Genomic DNA, 19,098 nt, shown 5'->3' on the forward strand with positions numbered 1-19,098 from the left:
ATAAATGTAATTCTGAGAAGACAGGACCCATATTTCATGTTTTATGTGGCTGACATAAAAAGCCCTCTGTGCTGTGCATGGAGTCGTATTTTGATGAAAATAGAGCTGAACAGACAGGTTGAGTGTCCCGCTGTCACACATATTCAATCAAGCGCTGACTGTGGCCCCCTTATCTTAAAAGCTCCAAAAAGAGTCATGTTTGATAGTGATTCATAGTGTTGTGTCACTGTGTGAGGGTTGTTGTAGCTGATGACATTGAGGACAACCAACTCTTCATGTCTGCGTAGTGTTTGCTTTCAGTTCATCTCACTCTGAGTTTGTTTCCCTGAACTCTAAAGTAACTAATTAATTAACTATTAATGCACAAATAGAGGGAAGTTGGGTGATGATGAGGTCAGTAAATGATAATTTTTCAAGTCTTTCCCAAAGATACTCTTTAAATCTGTAAAGACAAACCTGTGGGTGGCGACGCAGATACAAAGTCCATGTTTTATACAGCTTATGGGATGATCAGAGGTGTGCTCTGTTGCACCCGTAACCACACCCACCAGTGAGGTGAGTGAGTGAGGTGGGGGCTGCCAGACTAGCTGCACCTGCTTAGAATCTTAGATGCAAGAATAATAAACACCAGTCCAGTAAAAATGAGCCTAAATGAAGCTTTATCCTAATCCAAGTTACATAAAAACTGCTGATAATGGCACAGAAACTGAATATTTTCATGTTTTCTCTTATGGTGTATCCAAGCGTTCTCCAAAAAAGGCAATTTGGTGTATATTTATCTACATAAATATCAATATTGATATTCCTGAAAGCTAAATTTTGGACACCTATAGCATAAGTGAATGTAGCATCTGTTCTAATAGACGAGAAGACAAATAAAAAACAATAAATAATCCTACTGCCCGCAGGCGGGCTGTTGGAACAGTAAGGGGTTCCACTCTTAACGTTAGTTAAGAACACAATCATTGCTTTGTGTGTGTATGTGTGTGTGTGTGTGTGTGTGTGTGTGTGTGTGTGTGTGTGTGGCTGCTAGCTTAGTGAGTGGTTACGTGTGTTGTTGCCATTATCATTGTTCTTGTTTCCCCAAAGCCTGGACTCTGCACTAAAACACATGTCCTGATTATTAATATTTTATTAGAATTCTTTATTTTGCAATACAATTTTTAGTTGGTGCTTTTTAATGATTCCACTTATTGTCACTTTCCAGAAAACACATGAATATCCAATCCCTCTGTGTAATGACACAGAATTGTGAAATCATGTTGTATAATGAAGCAGAAATGTGAAATGAATGGAGGTTGCAGCACCGTCCACACATCACACAACAACTTACCTCCCATCAAAGCTACGTAATCCTTCCCTCACCAAACCCTGCAGGAGTTGTATCTGCAGGCTGTCATGACACTTACCAAAAATACTGAATCATAAAACACAAAACACATTCTGGTTCCAGTAAAACAGCCTCCCACTGAGTCTGAGAATAACTCTCCCCGGCTAGTTGCCCAATACTCTCGGCTTTTTACATCTTCATGTAAACTAACCGCTTTGCTCACTGTGAGACTGCAGTGGAAGCATTACATCTTTTAATTAGTGTGGACAAAATCAGTGTCCGGAGCATGAGTGACTGTGACAAAGTGCAGCTTACTTTCAGCAGTGTGGATGGTGACACATGTTTACTCCTCGAGGCTTCCAGTACGTACCCTCAGTGTGAGCGCGGTGGGTCAGGACTCAGCGTGCTAAGAACATTCAGTACTTTAATTAGCTGATGACATTTTTAAGTGGTATTCTGACCTTGAGTCAGTCAGGGTCTGTATCACTTTAAACTGTTGAAACTGAGTAAAAAAAGAGCTCGTTCCGCAGGGAAACAGAAACCCTGATAACATTCTTGACTTATTTCACATCCGAGTGCTTCACTTGCAGGCATATTTTAGATTCATGATTTATCCCTGTGCCCAGCAGCCTTTGACCAGCCCTCTGGTCTCGAGCCAAGGCTAAGGGCCCGTGGGTGCCTACCGAATGGCCCGCCAGTGGACAACAATGCAGCATTGCCAGTGTTTGTGTTGTGGCTTGTACCGTGATTCCAATTATAAACAGGTATTTTTCTTTAATTTGGCCAAAAAATAGCAGCATATTGGTGCAGTGCTGCTGAGTGTGGCCGTAGCTAATTTCACATGATCATCTGAATTTAAAACAGACCACAAGCGGGACTTTTGTTTTGGTCCGTGAAGCTCACAAGCACTTTGTAAATGAGTGATTTTCGTATTTACATGAAGACATTCTTTGAGAACCGAGAAAGTTTTCTTAAAAAGAAACATGCAGCACAGTGAGTCAGGGCATGTACGCTACACGCACGAAGTTAGCAGAACCGCTGCAGAAAACACGAGGCTGGCTTCTGGTGAAATGAAGCCTGCAGCAGGATCTGGTGTTTTACAGCTAATTTTAGCTTATTACGACATAGACCGGCCTCATTGTGCGGGATAAACCTGAGCTTCAGGAAAAGTAATATCATACTGTTACATCAGTAGCTGCTTGTTGTATTTATGGTTTGGTTTTTATTTCCTTTTACTGCCTCAGCAAGGCGTATTGGTCACCAGATCATTTGATACAGATGTTGCCAAAGTCCAGCTGAGATACAAGCTATTTTTTCTTGCAGTAACTAAGCAGGCACTGCGTACAAGTAATCCCTTTATTTTAACATTATGCCTGCGTAGTTTTGAGCGTGGTCAGCAGGTGGAAATTTTCCCTATTTAATAAGTGAATCACAATAACGCTGATTTTACCCATTGTTGTATCGAGACCTTGTGCTTCTGCTCTCCAAATGTGGCGGGTGGTGCTTGCTGCACCTAAAAAGCCTTACCGAGGTGTGTTTGTATGTGTGTGTGTGTGTGTGTGTGTGTGTTATTGCAGCCGAGGCATAAAACCACAGACCACCACAACTTCAAGTGCCAGCCATGCAAACACTTTGCGAAACTTACATGAAAAGGCACTCAGTGGTTCGTTGCAGTGCTCATTGAGGAAAGTGGAGGAACTTCAATGGGTGTCGATGGGGTGCTGGATTTAATTGCATGTTACAGCAGCCATTTGAAAAGAAGGGAAATTAAATCAGATGGTTGCAGCGGTATCATCACACTCTTTGATGAAGAAATACTGTAGGGGAACTAAAATTGCTCTCTACAGTCGTGGAAAATTAATAGCCCTGAAAAGATTTTTTTGTGCACATGCCATGGACATTTGATGCCAGCAAGACTTTGAAAAAAATCTACAAATCAAATATTGGTTGTTTTAATCAAACAGTCCGGAGGGTTCAGTGAGAGTTAAACCGAACTTGAAAAGAAGGAACAGTGTGAAAGTTTCTGTCAGCGTGTGGTGACGCTGGTCAAAATCATCATGACCTTACACACAATTTAATGTATTAACCCAAGGTCACATCAATCAATGTGTTATCAGCTCATTAAACAATTACACTGAAATCAAGGCTGTAATATAATATAAATCTACTTGCATATTTTCTACCTTCTTCACTTGGCAATTGCTTTTTTTGTGAAATCAATGGAAAAAAAGTTTGTTTTCAAAATGCCAAACAACACGTGGTGTGACATAATTACAGTCTAATTATATATTATTATTATTATTATACAGTATTTGCACAGTATTTGCACAGAGTTTGGAGGTAATGCAGGATTGGGATTTCACAATTAAGGAAATTATAAGTAGGCCTACAGTTTCAAACTGACTTGGCCTAAAATCCTCATGGAATGTTTGTAAGGCCAGTAAATCAATTTAATTTATCAGTGAAATGATAAGAATAAAGTCAATGAGTAACCAGAACAGGTGCGACAGCTCACGTTAGCTCGCTCACTTTGCCTTTGGTTAGATAATTTGGGAAATAATACTCGCCTTCTTGCCGAAAGTTAGGTGAGATGATCGATACCACTGTTGCGGTTGTACGGCAGATACAGAGCAAGCGCTAGCACCTAGCATAGCATAAAGACTGGAACCAGGTGGAAACAGCTAGCACGACACCTCTAAAGCTGACAAATTAAGATGTTATATCTTTTTTATTTAACATAAAAAATGTACAAAAACTCTAAAAATGACCAGCTAGCAGTCTGTATTTGTGTATTGTGTCTTTATACTTAAGCTAACCTGGCTGTAGCTTTATATTTAGCCAACAAACAGACACAAGACCGGTATTGATCTTCCTCTTTTCCCTAAATAACAGCCTTTAAAGCAAAGCTTCCTACACTGGTAATTGCTTTATATCATTTTAGTGCTGGACATGTATAATTAAGAAATACTTTGGGTAGCACTGTGGATATGGAGACATTAGCCTTGACAAACAACTTCGACTAGTGTTGTCACAGATTCCCAACACTATTAAAATTCAACCACATCAACAGCAGAAAACATCTAAAAGATCACCAGAGTGCACATGCGTAACAGCATGCAACGTTTTTGTTTTGGTGACCTCTCCCTATAAAGAAAGACACCGACGACAGAAGGGACAGGGATAGAAGAAGGAAGAAGGATCATTATTTCATCCCCAAATTATATACCGACTTCGCTCGAAACTGAAGGAGCTGCGCGTGGTGCTGTTTACACTGTGAAACTCCTTATTTAACTAATGACAGCTCCATGAATACCAGGCAACAACACTCACTGCTATAAACTGCACATCATCACAAGTCACCCAGAGCTGTAAATAACTGTTAAGAACTGAGTAACGCTGCCTATTCCTCATATTTGTTGGCAGCAATACAAACAAAATCCCTCACAAGATATTGCCCATTATGTTTTTTTTTTTTGTGAACACAGTGACAACAGCAACACAAAGAGGCATTAAAGGAGTGTTTGAGGTGTCCATCGCTATAGTAACTTATCCTTTCAAGCCAAACTTTTCTTGCCTCCCACAGCGAAGGCTAAAACTCATATTGTCTTATCTCATGTATTGACCGGCAGCCCAGAGACTGAAGCGATAACTTCTGAAGCTCCGTCGCTCTGACCTTGGACAAAATGTTTAAATGTGCCCGCATGCTGCTGTCGCATGTCCAGTCTCCTGTCAGACACTTATCACCAGCGCGTCCCTGATAGGAGCAAGTCTTAATAGCTGACCTATTACAACGCGGCTTCTGGTCGAACATGTCCGAACACATCCATCACTGAGGCTGATCCTTTGCGTCTTTTTGTGTGATTTCCACAAAAAAACATATCAAATAATAAACACTCTGCTAAAATATGATTTACTTATTGCATAACAGAAGCTTCACTCAGCCCAAAGACAATATAAACTGTGGGGTCGGACTCAGCATTGATTAAATGAACCGCATGGTAAGTTTTTCATTTTTCCACAGACAAAACAATGGAATAATGATTGGTGAGGAAGCATCACGAGCGCTGTGATAAAGCAGCACACTCACATTCTGATCAGCACTTCTCTCCTGACTGGAACTTCAGATGAGTCACACGCCTCCGAAACACAAATGTGTCACATGAATAGCTGCAACTCATCCGCTAAATGCATGCTCTTACGATATGTAGTGTCTGGGGCTTTCGCTGTGGCTATTGGATCACTGTGCTTTGTATTTTGTGTCATAAGAGGTGATAGAGGAGTGCGGTCCAGAAAGCACACAGACACACACCCGACAGAGTCACGGCCAAATCTCCTGTCTGCGGGGGCCACTGCTCGCCATTCAGGGCGGTAAGCCATTGATTCCCCGCCGCTCTGTAGGTTCCTCTCATGATGCCATCTTGCTCTCTATTCAAGATGACACCATCTTGGCTGTCAGATGATGTCCTCGCCCTCGGTGCAACCACACGGTGACGGGCAGCCGTTTGTTCTGTGTTAATTAGCAGATGAGCAGAATGAAAGGAGGTAACTTGACACGGCAAACAAACATGATTGCATGGATTATCTTTTGATGTGCAAGTCGAGGTACTCGACCGATATGTGGGGAAACTGCACCATCTTGTGGCAAATACATGCAAGTGGGTGCAGCAGAGAAAAGCAGTTACTTACGAAGACAGCTCTGCAACGGCACGATGGCAGCAACGACAATGGCAGCAAGAAGAGACGCATATGCCTACAGAGAAACAAGAAGAATGATTTAAATAAATCAGCACATATTCTCTTTTTCAACATAGCAGCCTATAGTGTCTTTAATTCCTTATTCATGATGAAAGTCCAATTTACATTCTCACACATTTCAATTATTAATGCTAGATCAAATTATCAAAGGAGAGCAATGTAATATAGGAGTGCAGCGTACAGTGTGTTGAATTCTTCTCACACTACAGCGACTATTGCCTAATTGCCTACCAAGAGGAGCCCTGCACCGCTCTGAGTCACTCTCCTCCAGGCTTTTCCCATCTGAACTCGGAGCAGAGCTAAAGAACAGGGCGTCACTGCTTCTTCAGCCTCAGTCTCCATACATCTGAGGAGATAAAACAACTTCTATATACACAGTATATATATATATATATATATATGGTCCAGCATAGCCAGCCTTTGAGATTTCTGACATTTTGGCATATACCAAGAGTTAAAATGTTGCTCTCATGTCTAGACAGTAAAAATGAAGCTACCACTAACAAAACATTAGCTTAGCTTAGCACAAAGACTGGAAACAGGTGGATGTAGATGCAGAAAAACGACAACAACCTGTTTTTGTGCGAGGTTAAGCCTTCATATTGACCACACAGACATGAGAGCGCTTGTCATTACTCATTGTTGTGGCTGGACATGGATTTTTTTTTTTTTTTTAAAAAGCACCTTTTTAAGATCTTCTCCACCACAAAGTCCCGCTCATCAAGGCGTGACACGTTGAATAAGCTGTGGGTGTTCAGCGGGAGAGCGTAGCCTCGTTGTGCCAAAACAGCCAAGTTGTACATTCCCTGAGAGTCCGCGTAAAAATAAAATCATAACAGGGGCTGATGGGTAATTCACTGAGAAAGTCTCCAAATAATAACACTGTATAATGCTGTTTGTTGTTTTTATTGCGGTGTGCCTGAGCCCGTGGAAGTTTAATTAAGTTTATCATAGGATGATGAGATTACAGACCAAGTAAATCTGTCACCTGAGGGCTGCCTGCCAGAGCTGCTCTGCCATACATCGATATGGCCTGACCAACCAAGGATAATGAGTCTTCTTGCGCGCCGGAGGAACCGTAGTAGTAGTCTCCCATTTTCAGCAGAGCTATAAAAGAAGATAAATACTTTCTGTTTATCGACCAGATTGACAGGGAGAGGGAGAGGTTAAAGCAAAATGAAATGAGAGGAGCTCACCGGACGGATGGGGATCATAGTTTAATATAGAGTAGTTATGATATCTCCACTGACAGTCATGGCCGAGATTCAGCTCCTGCATGTTGGAGAGTGAGTGCAGGGTGGGGGGAGAGCAGACACTGATGAAGGCTATGTTATCAGCTGCTAACAATTTCCCTCCGGCTTGATTTTCTTTCTTTTAGCATGTGATTGGAACGACGCGCAGTTTGTTCATCAACTCCCTTCAGAAGTCAGATTACGAGACATTGATTTCAGAATTGTGCGGAAAATCAGATTAAAGGAAGAGTCATTGTTTTGTTGTTGAGGACAGATATAAAACTAGAGAAAAAGCGCATTTACCTCACACAGGTGCGCAACATTGCTCTGGGCCAGGCCCAGTCCAGTTTGAGCTGCCAAAACATACTTCACAAAGGCCTGCTGCCTGCTTACAACACAATAAAACAGATGAGAAGAAGACAAAAAAAGGTACAAAGCAAAGAAAATGAGGACAATTGAAAAGTAATTGTAATTAATGTTCTCACCAAGAGCCCTGGAGGTAGGCCTGGAGAGCCTCTCGGATCATAAATCCAACGTGTCCGTTCTGTTCGCACACTGTTTTTAGCATTCTGCACAGAGGGTAAAGGATGGCTGATGAATTATGGAAGATCATTTTCTGCACATAAACGGAAAATATTTTAACATGATCCAAAAATAGTTCCTGATTTGTCGAGGTCATTCTAAAAAAAAAAACAAAAAAAACAGGCGCCAATAGCTGCAGCAGGAGCTTCTTTAAATTCATAAGATACCAGAGGAACAATGGTAAGCAGAATCTCTCTGTGCCAGACAATAATGCAGTGACAGTGACTCTTATTTTTAGATATGCAAATGCTAGGTTCTGACCTTGAATTAGCCACTGTCATTGAAATTAGATGCCATTGAGCTGCAGGCTACAGTGCAACAGCCCATAACAAAGCTTTCTTCACCAAGCTAATGAAAGCCTCTTACATCACAGCCCTCTCCACATCCTGAGACACCCCTTCCAGGCTTCCTGTCGAAAGATACCACCGATGCCGCTACGTGACCGAGCCGAGATGCGTTCAGAAAGTGCTGGAACGCGGCCGTCTGTGGATCACACAGGATGCATCAGCTCATTGATCGCGCCAGATCGGGGATAAAACCACATTTTGACGATGTGTGGGACTCGAACCTCATTCCTCCGCGGCCTGTCGGGGTTTTTCCCGTTGAGATGATAAATCCCCAGGTTGAACATGCCATCGTCGCTCCCGTTTAGCACCGCTTGCTCAAAGTATTTCACTGCATTTTTATGGTCGTTCAGTATACTCCCGTGGTACCAGCCCAAACCGTTCAAGGCGTTAATTGAGCCCTAGAGCGAGGAAACCAACACTGGTGAGGCGAAGGCACATACAGCAAACACACAGACTGATTACTCGGAGCGCACACCGACCATTGCTGCAGCTTTCTCCAGCAGCTGAAAACCTCGGGTGTAGTTTCTTTTTACTCCCTCACCCTGAAGGAATCAACATCAATCAGTGAATCAATAACTATCAAAACACACGCACACACAACATCCACCATTCAGTCTAATCAGAGAGTTGGTCGAGTCTTTCTAATCTCACAGAACCTTCATCAGCAGGATGGAGTAGTGGTACATCGCTGAAGGATCCTTCATCTGCATGGCGCTCCTCTCGAGCCACTTCACCGCGCTCACGGTGTCTTTCGAAACTCCACGCTGTCCCCAGTAAAGAATCGTCCCCAGATGTCTCTAAAGAGAACAGAGTTTTCATCGGCCTGCTCTGAACACCGTGTCAGAAAGAAGGAGGGGACTCAAACGTACCTGAGATTCGACGTCTCCTCGCTCTGACTGGAACTTCAGATACTCAACGACGTCACCTGTCTCGTGTGTGAGGCCCTTTAAATCCTCGTCACTGCTCAGGTAGATGTGTTCAGGCATGTATTGCTTTAAGACAGACAAAATAAGAACTCTTAGTGCTTCTACTATCACAAATAATGCCCTAATTATACTCTTAGTAGCTGCAATACTGCTGCTGCTGCTGCTGTAAAGCAGTGGTCGCATGACAAAGTGACATTCGGGGGGTCACAAGAACATCCTTCAGTGCTGGAAAGTCGACAGTATTTTCCTGAAGAAATCAATAGAGGGCTCTGACATCACTGTACAGTGTAAAGCTTGTTTACCAGCAGTGAAAATCAGCATCGAATGGATCGATCGGCGCCAGCAGATCAGTGTAAAGGCAAGTTAAAGCAGCCGCGAGCACTCGCATAAAATAAAGATTATTAAAGTCATTTTTCAGCTCAGTTTAATACGGCTAGAGAAGTTATTAAAACATAATCAGATGGAATAAGTTACATTATTTTGATGAAGTAATTGAAATAGTTGCATGACTGATTACATTTTTAACAGACTAACTAGTGACCTGTAATCTATTACATTTAAAAAGCTCCTGGAGCTCCTGTTTCTCTGCTGCTTTGTTTACTTCCTCCTGGCATTTTTTCCACCATCGCACACATTTAGTTCAATAAAAAGTCAGTTAGCAAGCTTTTTAGCTCATTAGCTTAGCTCAATCGCAAACGGTACAATAAGTTCTATTTAAAAGGCGTATTCGTACCATCGGCTCCTGTCTCATAGCTGTCTGAAAAGCTCTGACTCTGACTGGAGGAGGTTGAATAAAAGTTAATGGTGCAGAACAGCTAATAAGCTACGATAACTTGCTCTGTTTTGGAAAGTGGCGATGGGTGAACAGCACCGATTTACGGTACTCAGAAGTATGTGAGATGACATTTATCAGCTGAGCTCAGGCCAAACAGCAGCGACAGATATCAGATTGAAATAAATAAAACAGTTTTGACTCTAGTGGAACATTTCGTGGTCAGGTAGAACCCTATCGCTTATAATGATGGTGGAGCCAATGGGTTTTCAGGGTCTTTAATTAAGATTAGATCCAAATGGATTATTCTACCCAGAAAGTTAGCCGAAAAACAGTAGCAACAGTTTCCACTAACAAACTTCACCACAATAGTTCTCTCGGTGCATTAGCGGCCTATTGAAGCTGGAGCAGACAGTAAAGTCTTTGTGTTGTCTTCATGAACCGCCCCTGATTTGATGCAGCTTATTTAAATATCCCAAGAATAAACAGGAAATCAGTCTGAAGTCGAGTTTTCTCATAGCGGGCCCCTTATCTTTGGAGTGCTGCTCTTCTATTCATCATGACAGCTAACTCATTCGCATTTTTAAATTAAGATTTAAGACCCACCTATTCTCCCTGGCTCGACCAGCAAACACACTATTAATCATATTTTGTACATAGACCCTTTCGTATCACTGCTGTCATGTGTGTGATGTGTTTGTGCATGTGTGTGCGTGTGGATGTCAATGTGTTTGAATGCTGTGATACAGTTCTTATTCTTTTTTTATTGTTATGTTTTACTTATGGTCATCCTTTCTGTTTTTAAAGGAATAGTTCACCGTTTTGGGGAAACTCACTTTCTAGCTGAGAATTAAAAGTGAAGATCAATACTCTTCTCTGTTTATTCAGTTTGAAGTATGAAGACTGGAAAAGGGGAACCAGCCAGTCAGTTTCTGCCTGTAAGTAATAAAATCCAACTACCAGCAGCCAATTAAATCTCACTAATTACATCTCATCTGTTTAATCCATACAGAAAGCAAAATATTAAAATGACAGTTTGGTGTTTTACATGCTGGACTGTGTCTTAGCTGGGTTCGGTGGTTACAGATCCAGGCTAGCAGTTTCAGCATGTTTACAGTGTTTATGCTAAGCTAAGCTAAGAAGCTGCTGGCTTTAGCTTTATATTCAACTGACTGATATCAGGGAGCCATTTTTCTCATTAAAATCTCAAAAAAAGCTCTCTTCATGCAAACGTCAACAATTCCTTTAACTGTGCAGAAATGTGTTAAAGTGTAGTTTAAATAAATACCTTACCACCAACGTTACCAACTCCTCTGCACTATTTCTACCACTTTCCATCTATATCCTACTAATACAAGCATAATAAAACTTTTATCAATAAACAAGAATACGTCTAATCATGCTAGCAGCTCTGTGCTGTACTTTAGAACAGTGGAGCTCATAGCTAAACGCTAATGTGGGCATGCTAGCATGCTCACATGGAGAACGCTACCATGCTAGTGTTGTGCAGGCATGTTCACCATGCTCACCGTCGTAGTTTAGCATGTTTGCAAGGCTACATTTGCTAATTAGTGCAAAACAAAGTACAGTTGAGGTTTATGGAGATGTCATTAGTTTTGCAGGTAAGTGGACATGAACAACATTGAAATTTTGACTTGATATTGGTGGCAGATATAAAGTTAGAGGTTCACTAGAGGTTCAATTCCTCCTCTGGGGGTTGAGAAGTTTTCAAGACTAGTCTAAAGTGGAGGACCAACCGACAGAGGTATTTCCATTCCTAAAAACAATTTTCTAGCAATTTGAGTTGTTCAAACATACGTTTTTTTCATGCATCCTGGAACTGTCCATGCTGCTCTGTGCCCCAGCGTTGGAATAGTAGCTGTAAGCCATGTCCAAGTCTTTTGGAAACCCATCAATTCCTTGTGTGTGCTTGTACCCTGCGTGCATCAGGGCAAAGTCTATGTCTATGTCACGTCTATGTCTGTGCATCAGACATAGACGTGACCCTGAAACACAGTCAATATTATCAGTCGCCATTACAGAAGAGGTGTGATAAAGTGGCAGTTAAGCTACGAGGAAGGCACCGACTCTACCTTCTGCTGATCGACTGTATGTCCCAGGCCGGAGAGGTGGACAGCAGCCAACAAGAGAGACGCCTTATGATTTCCAAAGCAGGAGGCTACTTGTAGCAGAGCCGTTGAGTTGGAAATTATTTTATTTTCTCCCTGATCCACGGTGAATATCATACCAACTGCCTGCTCAAACAAAGTCCTCCTGAGGTCCTTCAGGCCTAAAGATCCTACAGAAAACGAAGACATGTCAAAAACTGTGCATACGTATATGGTCAAACAGCGCAGCGCAGTCACACCTGTTCCGATTTCCTCCGCTTTTGTTTGCAAGAAATGAAAAAGCGTGCTGTGATCAAGCTGGTTTTCCCAGGTCCATGTTGGTGTGCTGATTTTCCCTCCAAAGTGACCCCACAGTCTGATGAAGTGAGGGATGCAGGTGCCTGAAATAAAACATAGCCTGTCAACACTAATCTTCATACTTAATGTGGTGTGCTGCTGTATTGACACCTTGTACATGAGAGCTGTTTACGGTTGATCCCTGTAGAATAGCTGCGCCGCCGCTTTAAAAGACTTGTCAAAATAACATCTCACCTTTGTTGATTCGTGACAGGATGTGACTCTCAGCTACTTGATGCAGAAAAGCTCTTGTAAAGGCTTTTATTTCCCGACACTCCTGATGAGTCTTCTCCAGCTCCTGCAACGCTGGCTTTGAGTTTCTTACCTGTGATGCGGAAAACATCGCATTTCAACACAAAGGAATTAAACAACAAAACAGTGACGTTTTTAATTAGGATTAGAAATGGCATTACCTCTTCTGTTCCTAAACGATAGTATTTGATCGGCCCAAAATACCCATGGATGCCTGGTATGTATTTGCCTCCTCCGATCACAAAGTATCCGTCGGTGTCATCGTAGTGGATGTTGTCCTGAAACCTATAAGATACCATTTAAACCAGCTCTCATGATCAGTGTGTATGTATCAGTCATCCCTGCTCTATTGCAGTAACTGGACTAACAGGTGTTTTGTAAAGGCAACATTTCATATTTCATGACATTTAAAGGAGAAAAACTGACATAAAGCAATAACACATCTTACTCATATACATATCCGCGCGTTTCATCATCCCACGTTGCATCCAGCAGCACCTGAAAGCCAGACATAATAATGCACGAGCTCACGCCACACACAGAGAAAAAACCCACTCAGCTGTAAACGGCTCCAAATTGCAGAACACACTGCAATCGCCTGGAGTTTCCCAGCTGGAAAGGAACCATCTTTCAGGATCTTACAGCTGTTCTAAAAGGAAATCAAATGCTGCAAAGCAAGGGCGCCGAATGAAACTCAGAAGGGATGAGGATGATTGTAAGACGTTGGCCGAGCTGTATTTTAATTTCTGCTCCTTATCCCGGCTCCCAGAGGCAAACACAGAGGTTCTATACCTTCGAGTCCTGTATGTAACAGTCTAATCTAATCCATCTCCTCAGGGGCAACACGACACCGGCTCGAAAAGCTTCATCTTCTCCTGTTGTCACACGTGCCTGAATTATGACGTCCCCTACACAGGAGATATGACAGTCATATATTTCACCACAGGAGATCCAACGCTCTTTATTAATACATAACACAGTCTGTTCCACAGTTCTCACAAAACACACATCATCGCTCACAACCATCTCGTGATGCCTCCATCTAATCCCCTAAACTGGTATCAGGTGTCCCCACAAGCTGCTGTGACCCACCTGCGTCTGTAAGCTGCATCAGAACGGAGTCGTATAAATTGTTCCTATCGACGTGATGGATGATCCCGCAGAGCTTCCCGTGACACCATTTCAGCAGGTAGATCCACAGCGATAAGGCGACGCTGAAAACCAAACAAACGAAACGCGACTTGACAAATCATTTCTGCGGCCGCTGAGGCGTGAGGCTGAATTTAAAACGCAGCGCTTTCTGCTAAAAGTGACTGACCTCGCTGTCTGTCATTGACCGTGAGTAAAAAGCTTATATGCTCTGGTGAAGAGGCTTCCCGAAGCCTGCAGAGTCATTTGTAATGACGGTGAAGTAAAACTAAAAGAGGATTGCGCTCTAACAGCTGCCAGCACTGAGGAGGAAGCGATCACCGACCTGTGGCCTGACAGCCACACAAACCTCCGGCATTGTGAGGTGGTCTCTGGGCAACATTTGGAGACCCTGCTGGGGATTTGTTTCATGCTGTGTAGCTAAAAACGAACCAAAAGAAAAGTCAGTGTGTGAAGTGTGAGTCCGACCTGGGCTGTGTCACAGCATGAAGACGGGCTCTCTCCAGGGCTCGGTCGATAAAAGGCTGGAACCTGCGCACGACTCCAAAGCGCTCGCCGGTGCTCGCCAGCGGGAACGTTAGCATGTCGATTATATCTATGCGGATGTGAAACAGCAAGAGATTACATACACAGACCATTAAAAGTTTTGGTAATAAAGACATGATTAAGGGTCTGACCTGACTCGTGTGGACAATGACGAATCCTGTTTCTGGTCACCTGCCACATCAGCTGAGCAGACCATGAAGGGCACTCAGTGGGAGGCTTAGCTGGACGCTCTGAGAGTGGTTTTATCTGCAGCACTTTATAAACCCTCAGCATGGAGCCCTGGTGTGTCCCAGGTTCACCGCCATCATTAAGATGCCCTAACCAAGCACGGACTGTCACATTCTGGACGTCCAGAACGCGCCTGTTGAAAAAGTCCTGTTGATATAAAACGGATGGAGGCCATCTGAGCAACACCTGGTGGATCCTGTAGACTCGGGCTGTGCCGCTGATCCATTTCCTCCTGAAGACCACTAAATCCGTCTTCCTTAATGTGGACACCGCCGTCTCCACCGCGAGCCGACATGGCCTGGAGCATCGATACCGCACAAGGACCGCTGAGCCATCCGCCAACTTGTCAGGGGCCGAGTCAAAGCCTAGGAAATCGTCAGGCAGGCTGTCGCCAGTTTGGAGTGAGGAGGATGAAACGGTTTGTAACACACAGAGTCCCTGGTTGAAGTGAAAGTAGAGTAAAATTCAGTGAATGTAAAGAAAGCACGATGTGTTGCCAGAGGAAGTTTTAGAAGGACGTTCACCTTTTGGCCTCTTGGGGCGACCTATCCCCATTGGGAAGGCCGCTACAGAAGCCGAGAACGACCACGCTTTTTGATTAATTTATCTCGTTATCTCGAGAAAACAAAAGGCTGATTTCTCGAGATAATGAGATTTATCTGGAGACTTTTTCTCTGCTTCAACCAGCAGCTGCTCAAATAAAGCTGATTATAATGGCAGAGGTAAAAACATTATTAAGGCCGTGAGATTAGCAGACCCATCCCACCGTACAACGAGATCCCCACAGCATCGCCTACAGACACCTGCAACCCCGGACTTTTATCAACACATTTATGCCGTAGCTAATTTAGCAGGATGTCATGTGTGCTCAAATGAAAGCGCACCTCACCCACACCCACTGACGAGATTAAATATTTATTTCCGAGCAGCTGAACCTGTTAAAGATTGATGATGTAAGTTATCACACCAAAATATTTATAAGTTGACTTCTGATGCATTGATCAATAATGGGAGCTCCTTGATCTGATATTTTCAGCTTAAATCAGTTGCTACACTTGTCAAGATGCCAACTATGCATGCCGGCACTGATCACAAACATTATACATAATAAGAGGAAACAACCTTTTGTTTTCTCTAGATAAAATTATTTAAATAGATAATTGCAAGCTCAGTCAGGATCAGCTTCTGTGCCCATAGAAAAGCAAAGTTCGGTGTCGTCTTCGCCTCGTTGCGGTGTGCTAAGCTAACAGCCTCATCACTGCCCCCCTGTGGCCGGAGTTTTTTCCCCCCTGATGGTCACAAGGGGCAACAAGTAGCATACTCCACACTAAATATCAAACTTTGACGGGCGACACAAATGTGACATTTATGCTTTTTCAAACAAGTTTTGGTTTTACAAGAGAAAAGATTTCAAGGATGAGGACTAACTGGTTGGTTCAGCTAATGTGCGTCTGGTTAACCACCCCACCTCTGTTGAAGAACAGTGCACCTAACATTAAACTTATTAGCACACAGTTGCTGTTTAACACATCCATCAGTTAGAAAGCAACATTAGCTTTCATTTAGTCTTGTTTCTGGTACATCTAATATTCTGTCTCTTTTTGCTGTGGTTTCTACAGTGCCCACTCCTGAGGGAATATCTGCCTCCTTAGCAGCTAAATGTTCCACTGTGTTCACCAGCTAAACTTTAAGTCTGGCTGCCTTTTGCTGAGCAGGTAGTGTTTTTAACAACAGCTGCCAGCTACGACAATAAAGTTGTGGTCCTGACAGCTAGACGGGGAGCTGAAACTCACTATGAAGCTCTGTAAAGTCAAGGGGAGCTGCAGATTCAGGTTTTTATTATCTGTAGGCTCATTATAGTGAGCCACTTCTTTTACATCATTTAATGCAATGTTATTACAAAAATATCAATTAAAGAATAAACCTATTAATTATAAACGCATGTGCAAGTTTGACACTGAAATGATATCAGGGTTGCAGTACTGTAATACAATAATCAGCAAAGAGTAATAGAGTTTCTTACCATTATGAAAGCAGCACTGAAGACATATCCAACATGTGACATGTTCATTTTTGGTTTAAGATTAATTAAAAAGTAAAAACAATGTAATCCCTGGGTTCATTTTCAACCATTTCGCTCATAATGTTGACAGCTGGAAGCGTATTTGTCAAACAGGTGGCAAACGTATGAGCATACATCCCGTGTGATGCAGGATTACCTGATATTCTGGTGTGGCAAGTTCAGCTATTTGCATGAGTTGCCTTTAAAGGGCTACCTACAGAGCCTGAAAGGCTTGGCCAGAAGGACACCATTGTGTAAGGAAAATGTCGGCTAACTCATTTTATCCGTGATTCCATTAGGGAACTTTCCATAGAAGTGATGCATCAAAGCTCAGAGTCTAACTTAATTTTGATGTGCTCAAGCCAAGGCCGTGCCATCACCCAGCGTCCTCCGTGGCCTTCGCCCACACAAGACTTTGAAGAAATATGATCTGAAATACAACCTCATATCACAGCCAAAACTAATTACCCATGAGCTACTGACTGTTCGTGCTTCAAAGTGAAAGGAATGATGCATCGGTAACTGCCGCTGATGGGGGTTTTTTCAGGTGACCACACGCAGATGAATGCGGTCTCGTTGTCTATATAAAGAGTGGCTGCTGCTAAAATACACACTTGATTAGAGAAAAAAGGTCATTCAATTCAATGGCCTTACAGGACCTGTGCGTTTCCCAGGACTTCCTTCTGGACACCAGCGAATGTTCTTCAGTGGCTTTTGGAAAAAAGGACAGTTTTAACTTAGGGTGGTGCGGTTTGCCCTTTAGCAACAGCACAAATTTGTTTAATTTTTATATACCAGTTGCAGAGTACCTGGATGAAAGCCCGATACAGTTTGGGCAAATCAGCACCGTCCAGAGATCCAGTGCCATCTCGTCTCAAAACTCCATCTTACCACCCCTCTCCTTGCCCACAAGTCTTCCTCTGGCTTCCTCTCAGTCTATCCCCCTGCCTTTCTCCATGTCTCATGGCACCACCACGCTGGCTTTCACGTTTCAGGGCGGCGTGCTGGCCGCAGCAGACACTCGGTCCAGTTGCTCTGGGCTAGTGGCGTGCCCGGCCTCCCAGAAGATCCTGCCCATTCACAGTCACTTGGTGGGTACCACGTCAGGTACTTCAGCCGACTGCGCCCTCTGGAAACGGATTCTGGCTCGAGAACTGCGTCTCTACCAGCTCCGCCATGGCCGACGGTTATCCACGAGCGGAGCTGCCAAATTGCTTTCAAACATGCTTCACCCGTTTAAGGGGACTGAGCTGTGTGTGGCTGCCACGCTGTGTGGGTGGGATGGAGGAGAGGTGGAGGGAGGTGCAAACACTGATCTCAGTGACTGTAGAGAAATGACAAAGAGTCAAATGACTGATCCGAGAACCTCTGCAGAAACCAGTCTTGAAGCTGCCTCCCCGGCAAAGGCAAAGACTCAGAGCTCCTCTTCAGCAGCCAGTGCTCGGCAGCGCTTTGCTAGAAGCACAGTGAGTTTCTCTGGACCCAGTCTGTGCTATGTGTGCAGTGATGGCACTCGCCTGCAGGGAACACTCTTCTCTGTGGGCTCGGGATCACCCTATGCCTACTCAATTTTGGACCAAGGGGTCCAATGGGGACTGACAGTGGACGAGGCCACGTCCATCGCCAGGGAGGCCGTGTACAGAGCCACGCACAGGGACGCATACTCAGGAAACTACGTGGACGTCTTTCACATCACCTCAAAGGGATGGACTCGCAGGAGCAGAGAGGATCTGAAAGAGGAATATTACAGAGAAAAGGAAAGACGAGAGAGGAGGCAGAGACTGGACGTGACTCTGAGTAAAGACATGAAACAAACAAAAATGGCTTGAGAAAAGGAAGGCAAACATCGGGGAGTATTTTGGAGAGATGTGATGGCATCTTTGCAGCAGATACTAAATTAATGAACAGGACAGGCAGTTGTATCCTCCAGGCTATTTCTCCAATGATTTGGGCATGCATATCGTTCCCTCTAATAAACAGCTGATGTTTTGTTTGCGCTGCTGATAAAATGTATTCTAACGGCACACTGCTGGCTGGCATTTTGATTTAGACGTTAAGACATTATGAATCATTTCAAGTATAAGAGATAATTACAATCTACCCCTGCGTGTGTTTGAAGCAGAAAAAGAGGGGGCAGAGTGAATAGTCCAAAAATCGAAATGTCTGGAGTCTGAAGGTCATAATGTATTGCCGTGTATAAGGGAACTAATTTAGCCGTAGCAATAAACAGCAAGGAGTTGAAAGCTGATTTGTGTCTGCTGTCAGAATTCGTCTGAAGTTTCTCTGACACTTCAATAAATTAATGAATAAATGAAATTTTGCTGAACTTGCCTGTTCATTCTGTTTGAGCAGCCTGGTAGTAAATTAACCATACTGGTAATTATTCAAGTGACAATGGCTGCAAGGGATGCTAGGGGGGGAAAGGTATGGAGCTGTTCATCCTCATCCCCGC

The 19,098-nt window shown here is 43.4% G+C and overlaps 2 protein-coding genes across 2 annotated transcripts; one reads left to right on the top strand and one right to left on the bottom strand.

The window, feature by feature from the left end:
- Nucleotides 1-3,040: 3,040 nt before the first annotated feature.
- Nucleotides 3,041-16,755, bottom strand: LOC121605803 (protein sel-1 homolog 3-like). The gene is given in 26 exon segments (XM_041935884.1): nucleotides 3,041-5,837; nucleotides 6,017-6,080; nucleotides 6,317-6,431; nucleotides 6,770-6,891; nucleotides 7,074-7,192; nucleotides 7,282-7,357; nucleotides 7,621-7,702; nucleotides 7,803-7,886; nucleotides 8,266-8,325; nucleotides 8,327-8,382; nucleotides 8,468-8,644; nucleotides 8,726-8,788; nucleotides 8,903-9,043; nucleotides 9,116-9,238; nucleotides 11,763-11,911; nucleotides 11,914-11,950; nucleotides 12,038-12,243; nucleotides 12,313-12,453; nucleotides 12,605-12,734; nucleotides 12,823-12,946; nucleotides 13,110-13,159; nucleotides 13,454-13,569; nucleotides 13,754-13,875; nucleotides 14,279-14,405; nucleotides 14,488-15,022; nucleotides 16,608-16,755. Coding segments are annotated over 26 exon segments (3,315 nt in total). The 5' UTR covers nucleotides 16,656-16,755; the 3' UTR covers nucleotides 3,041-5,589.
- Nucleotides 16,756-17,290: 535 nt separating this feature from the next.
- Nucleotides 17,291-18,475, top strand: LOC121606020 (proteasome subunit beta type-11-like). Its single transcript, XM_041936179.1, has one exon. It carries the CDS (start codon nucleotides 17,291-17,293, stop codon nucleotides 18,473-18,475), a length of 1,185 nt encoding a protein of 394 aa, XP_041792113.1.
- Nucleotides 18,476-19,098: the final 623 nt, after the last annotated feature.

The sequence above is a fragment of the Chelmon rostratus genome, chromosome 4, assembly GCF_017976325.1.
Source record: "Chelmon rostratus isolate fCheRos1 chromosome 4, fCheRos1.pri, whole genome shotgun sequence".
NCBI lineage: Eukaryota > Metazoa > Chordata > Actinopteri > Chaetodontiformes > Chaetodontidae > Chelmon > Chelmon rostratus.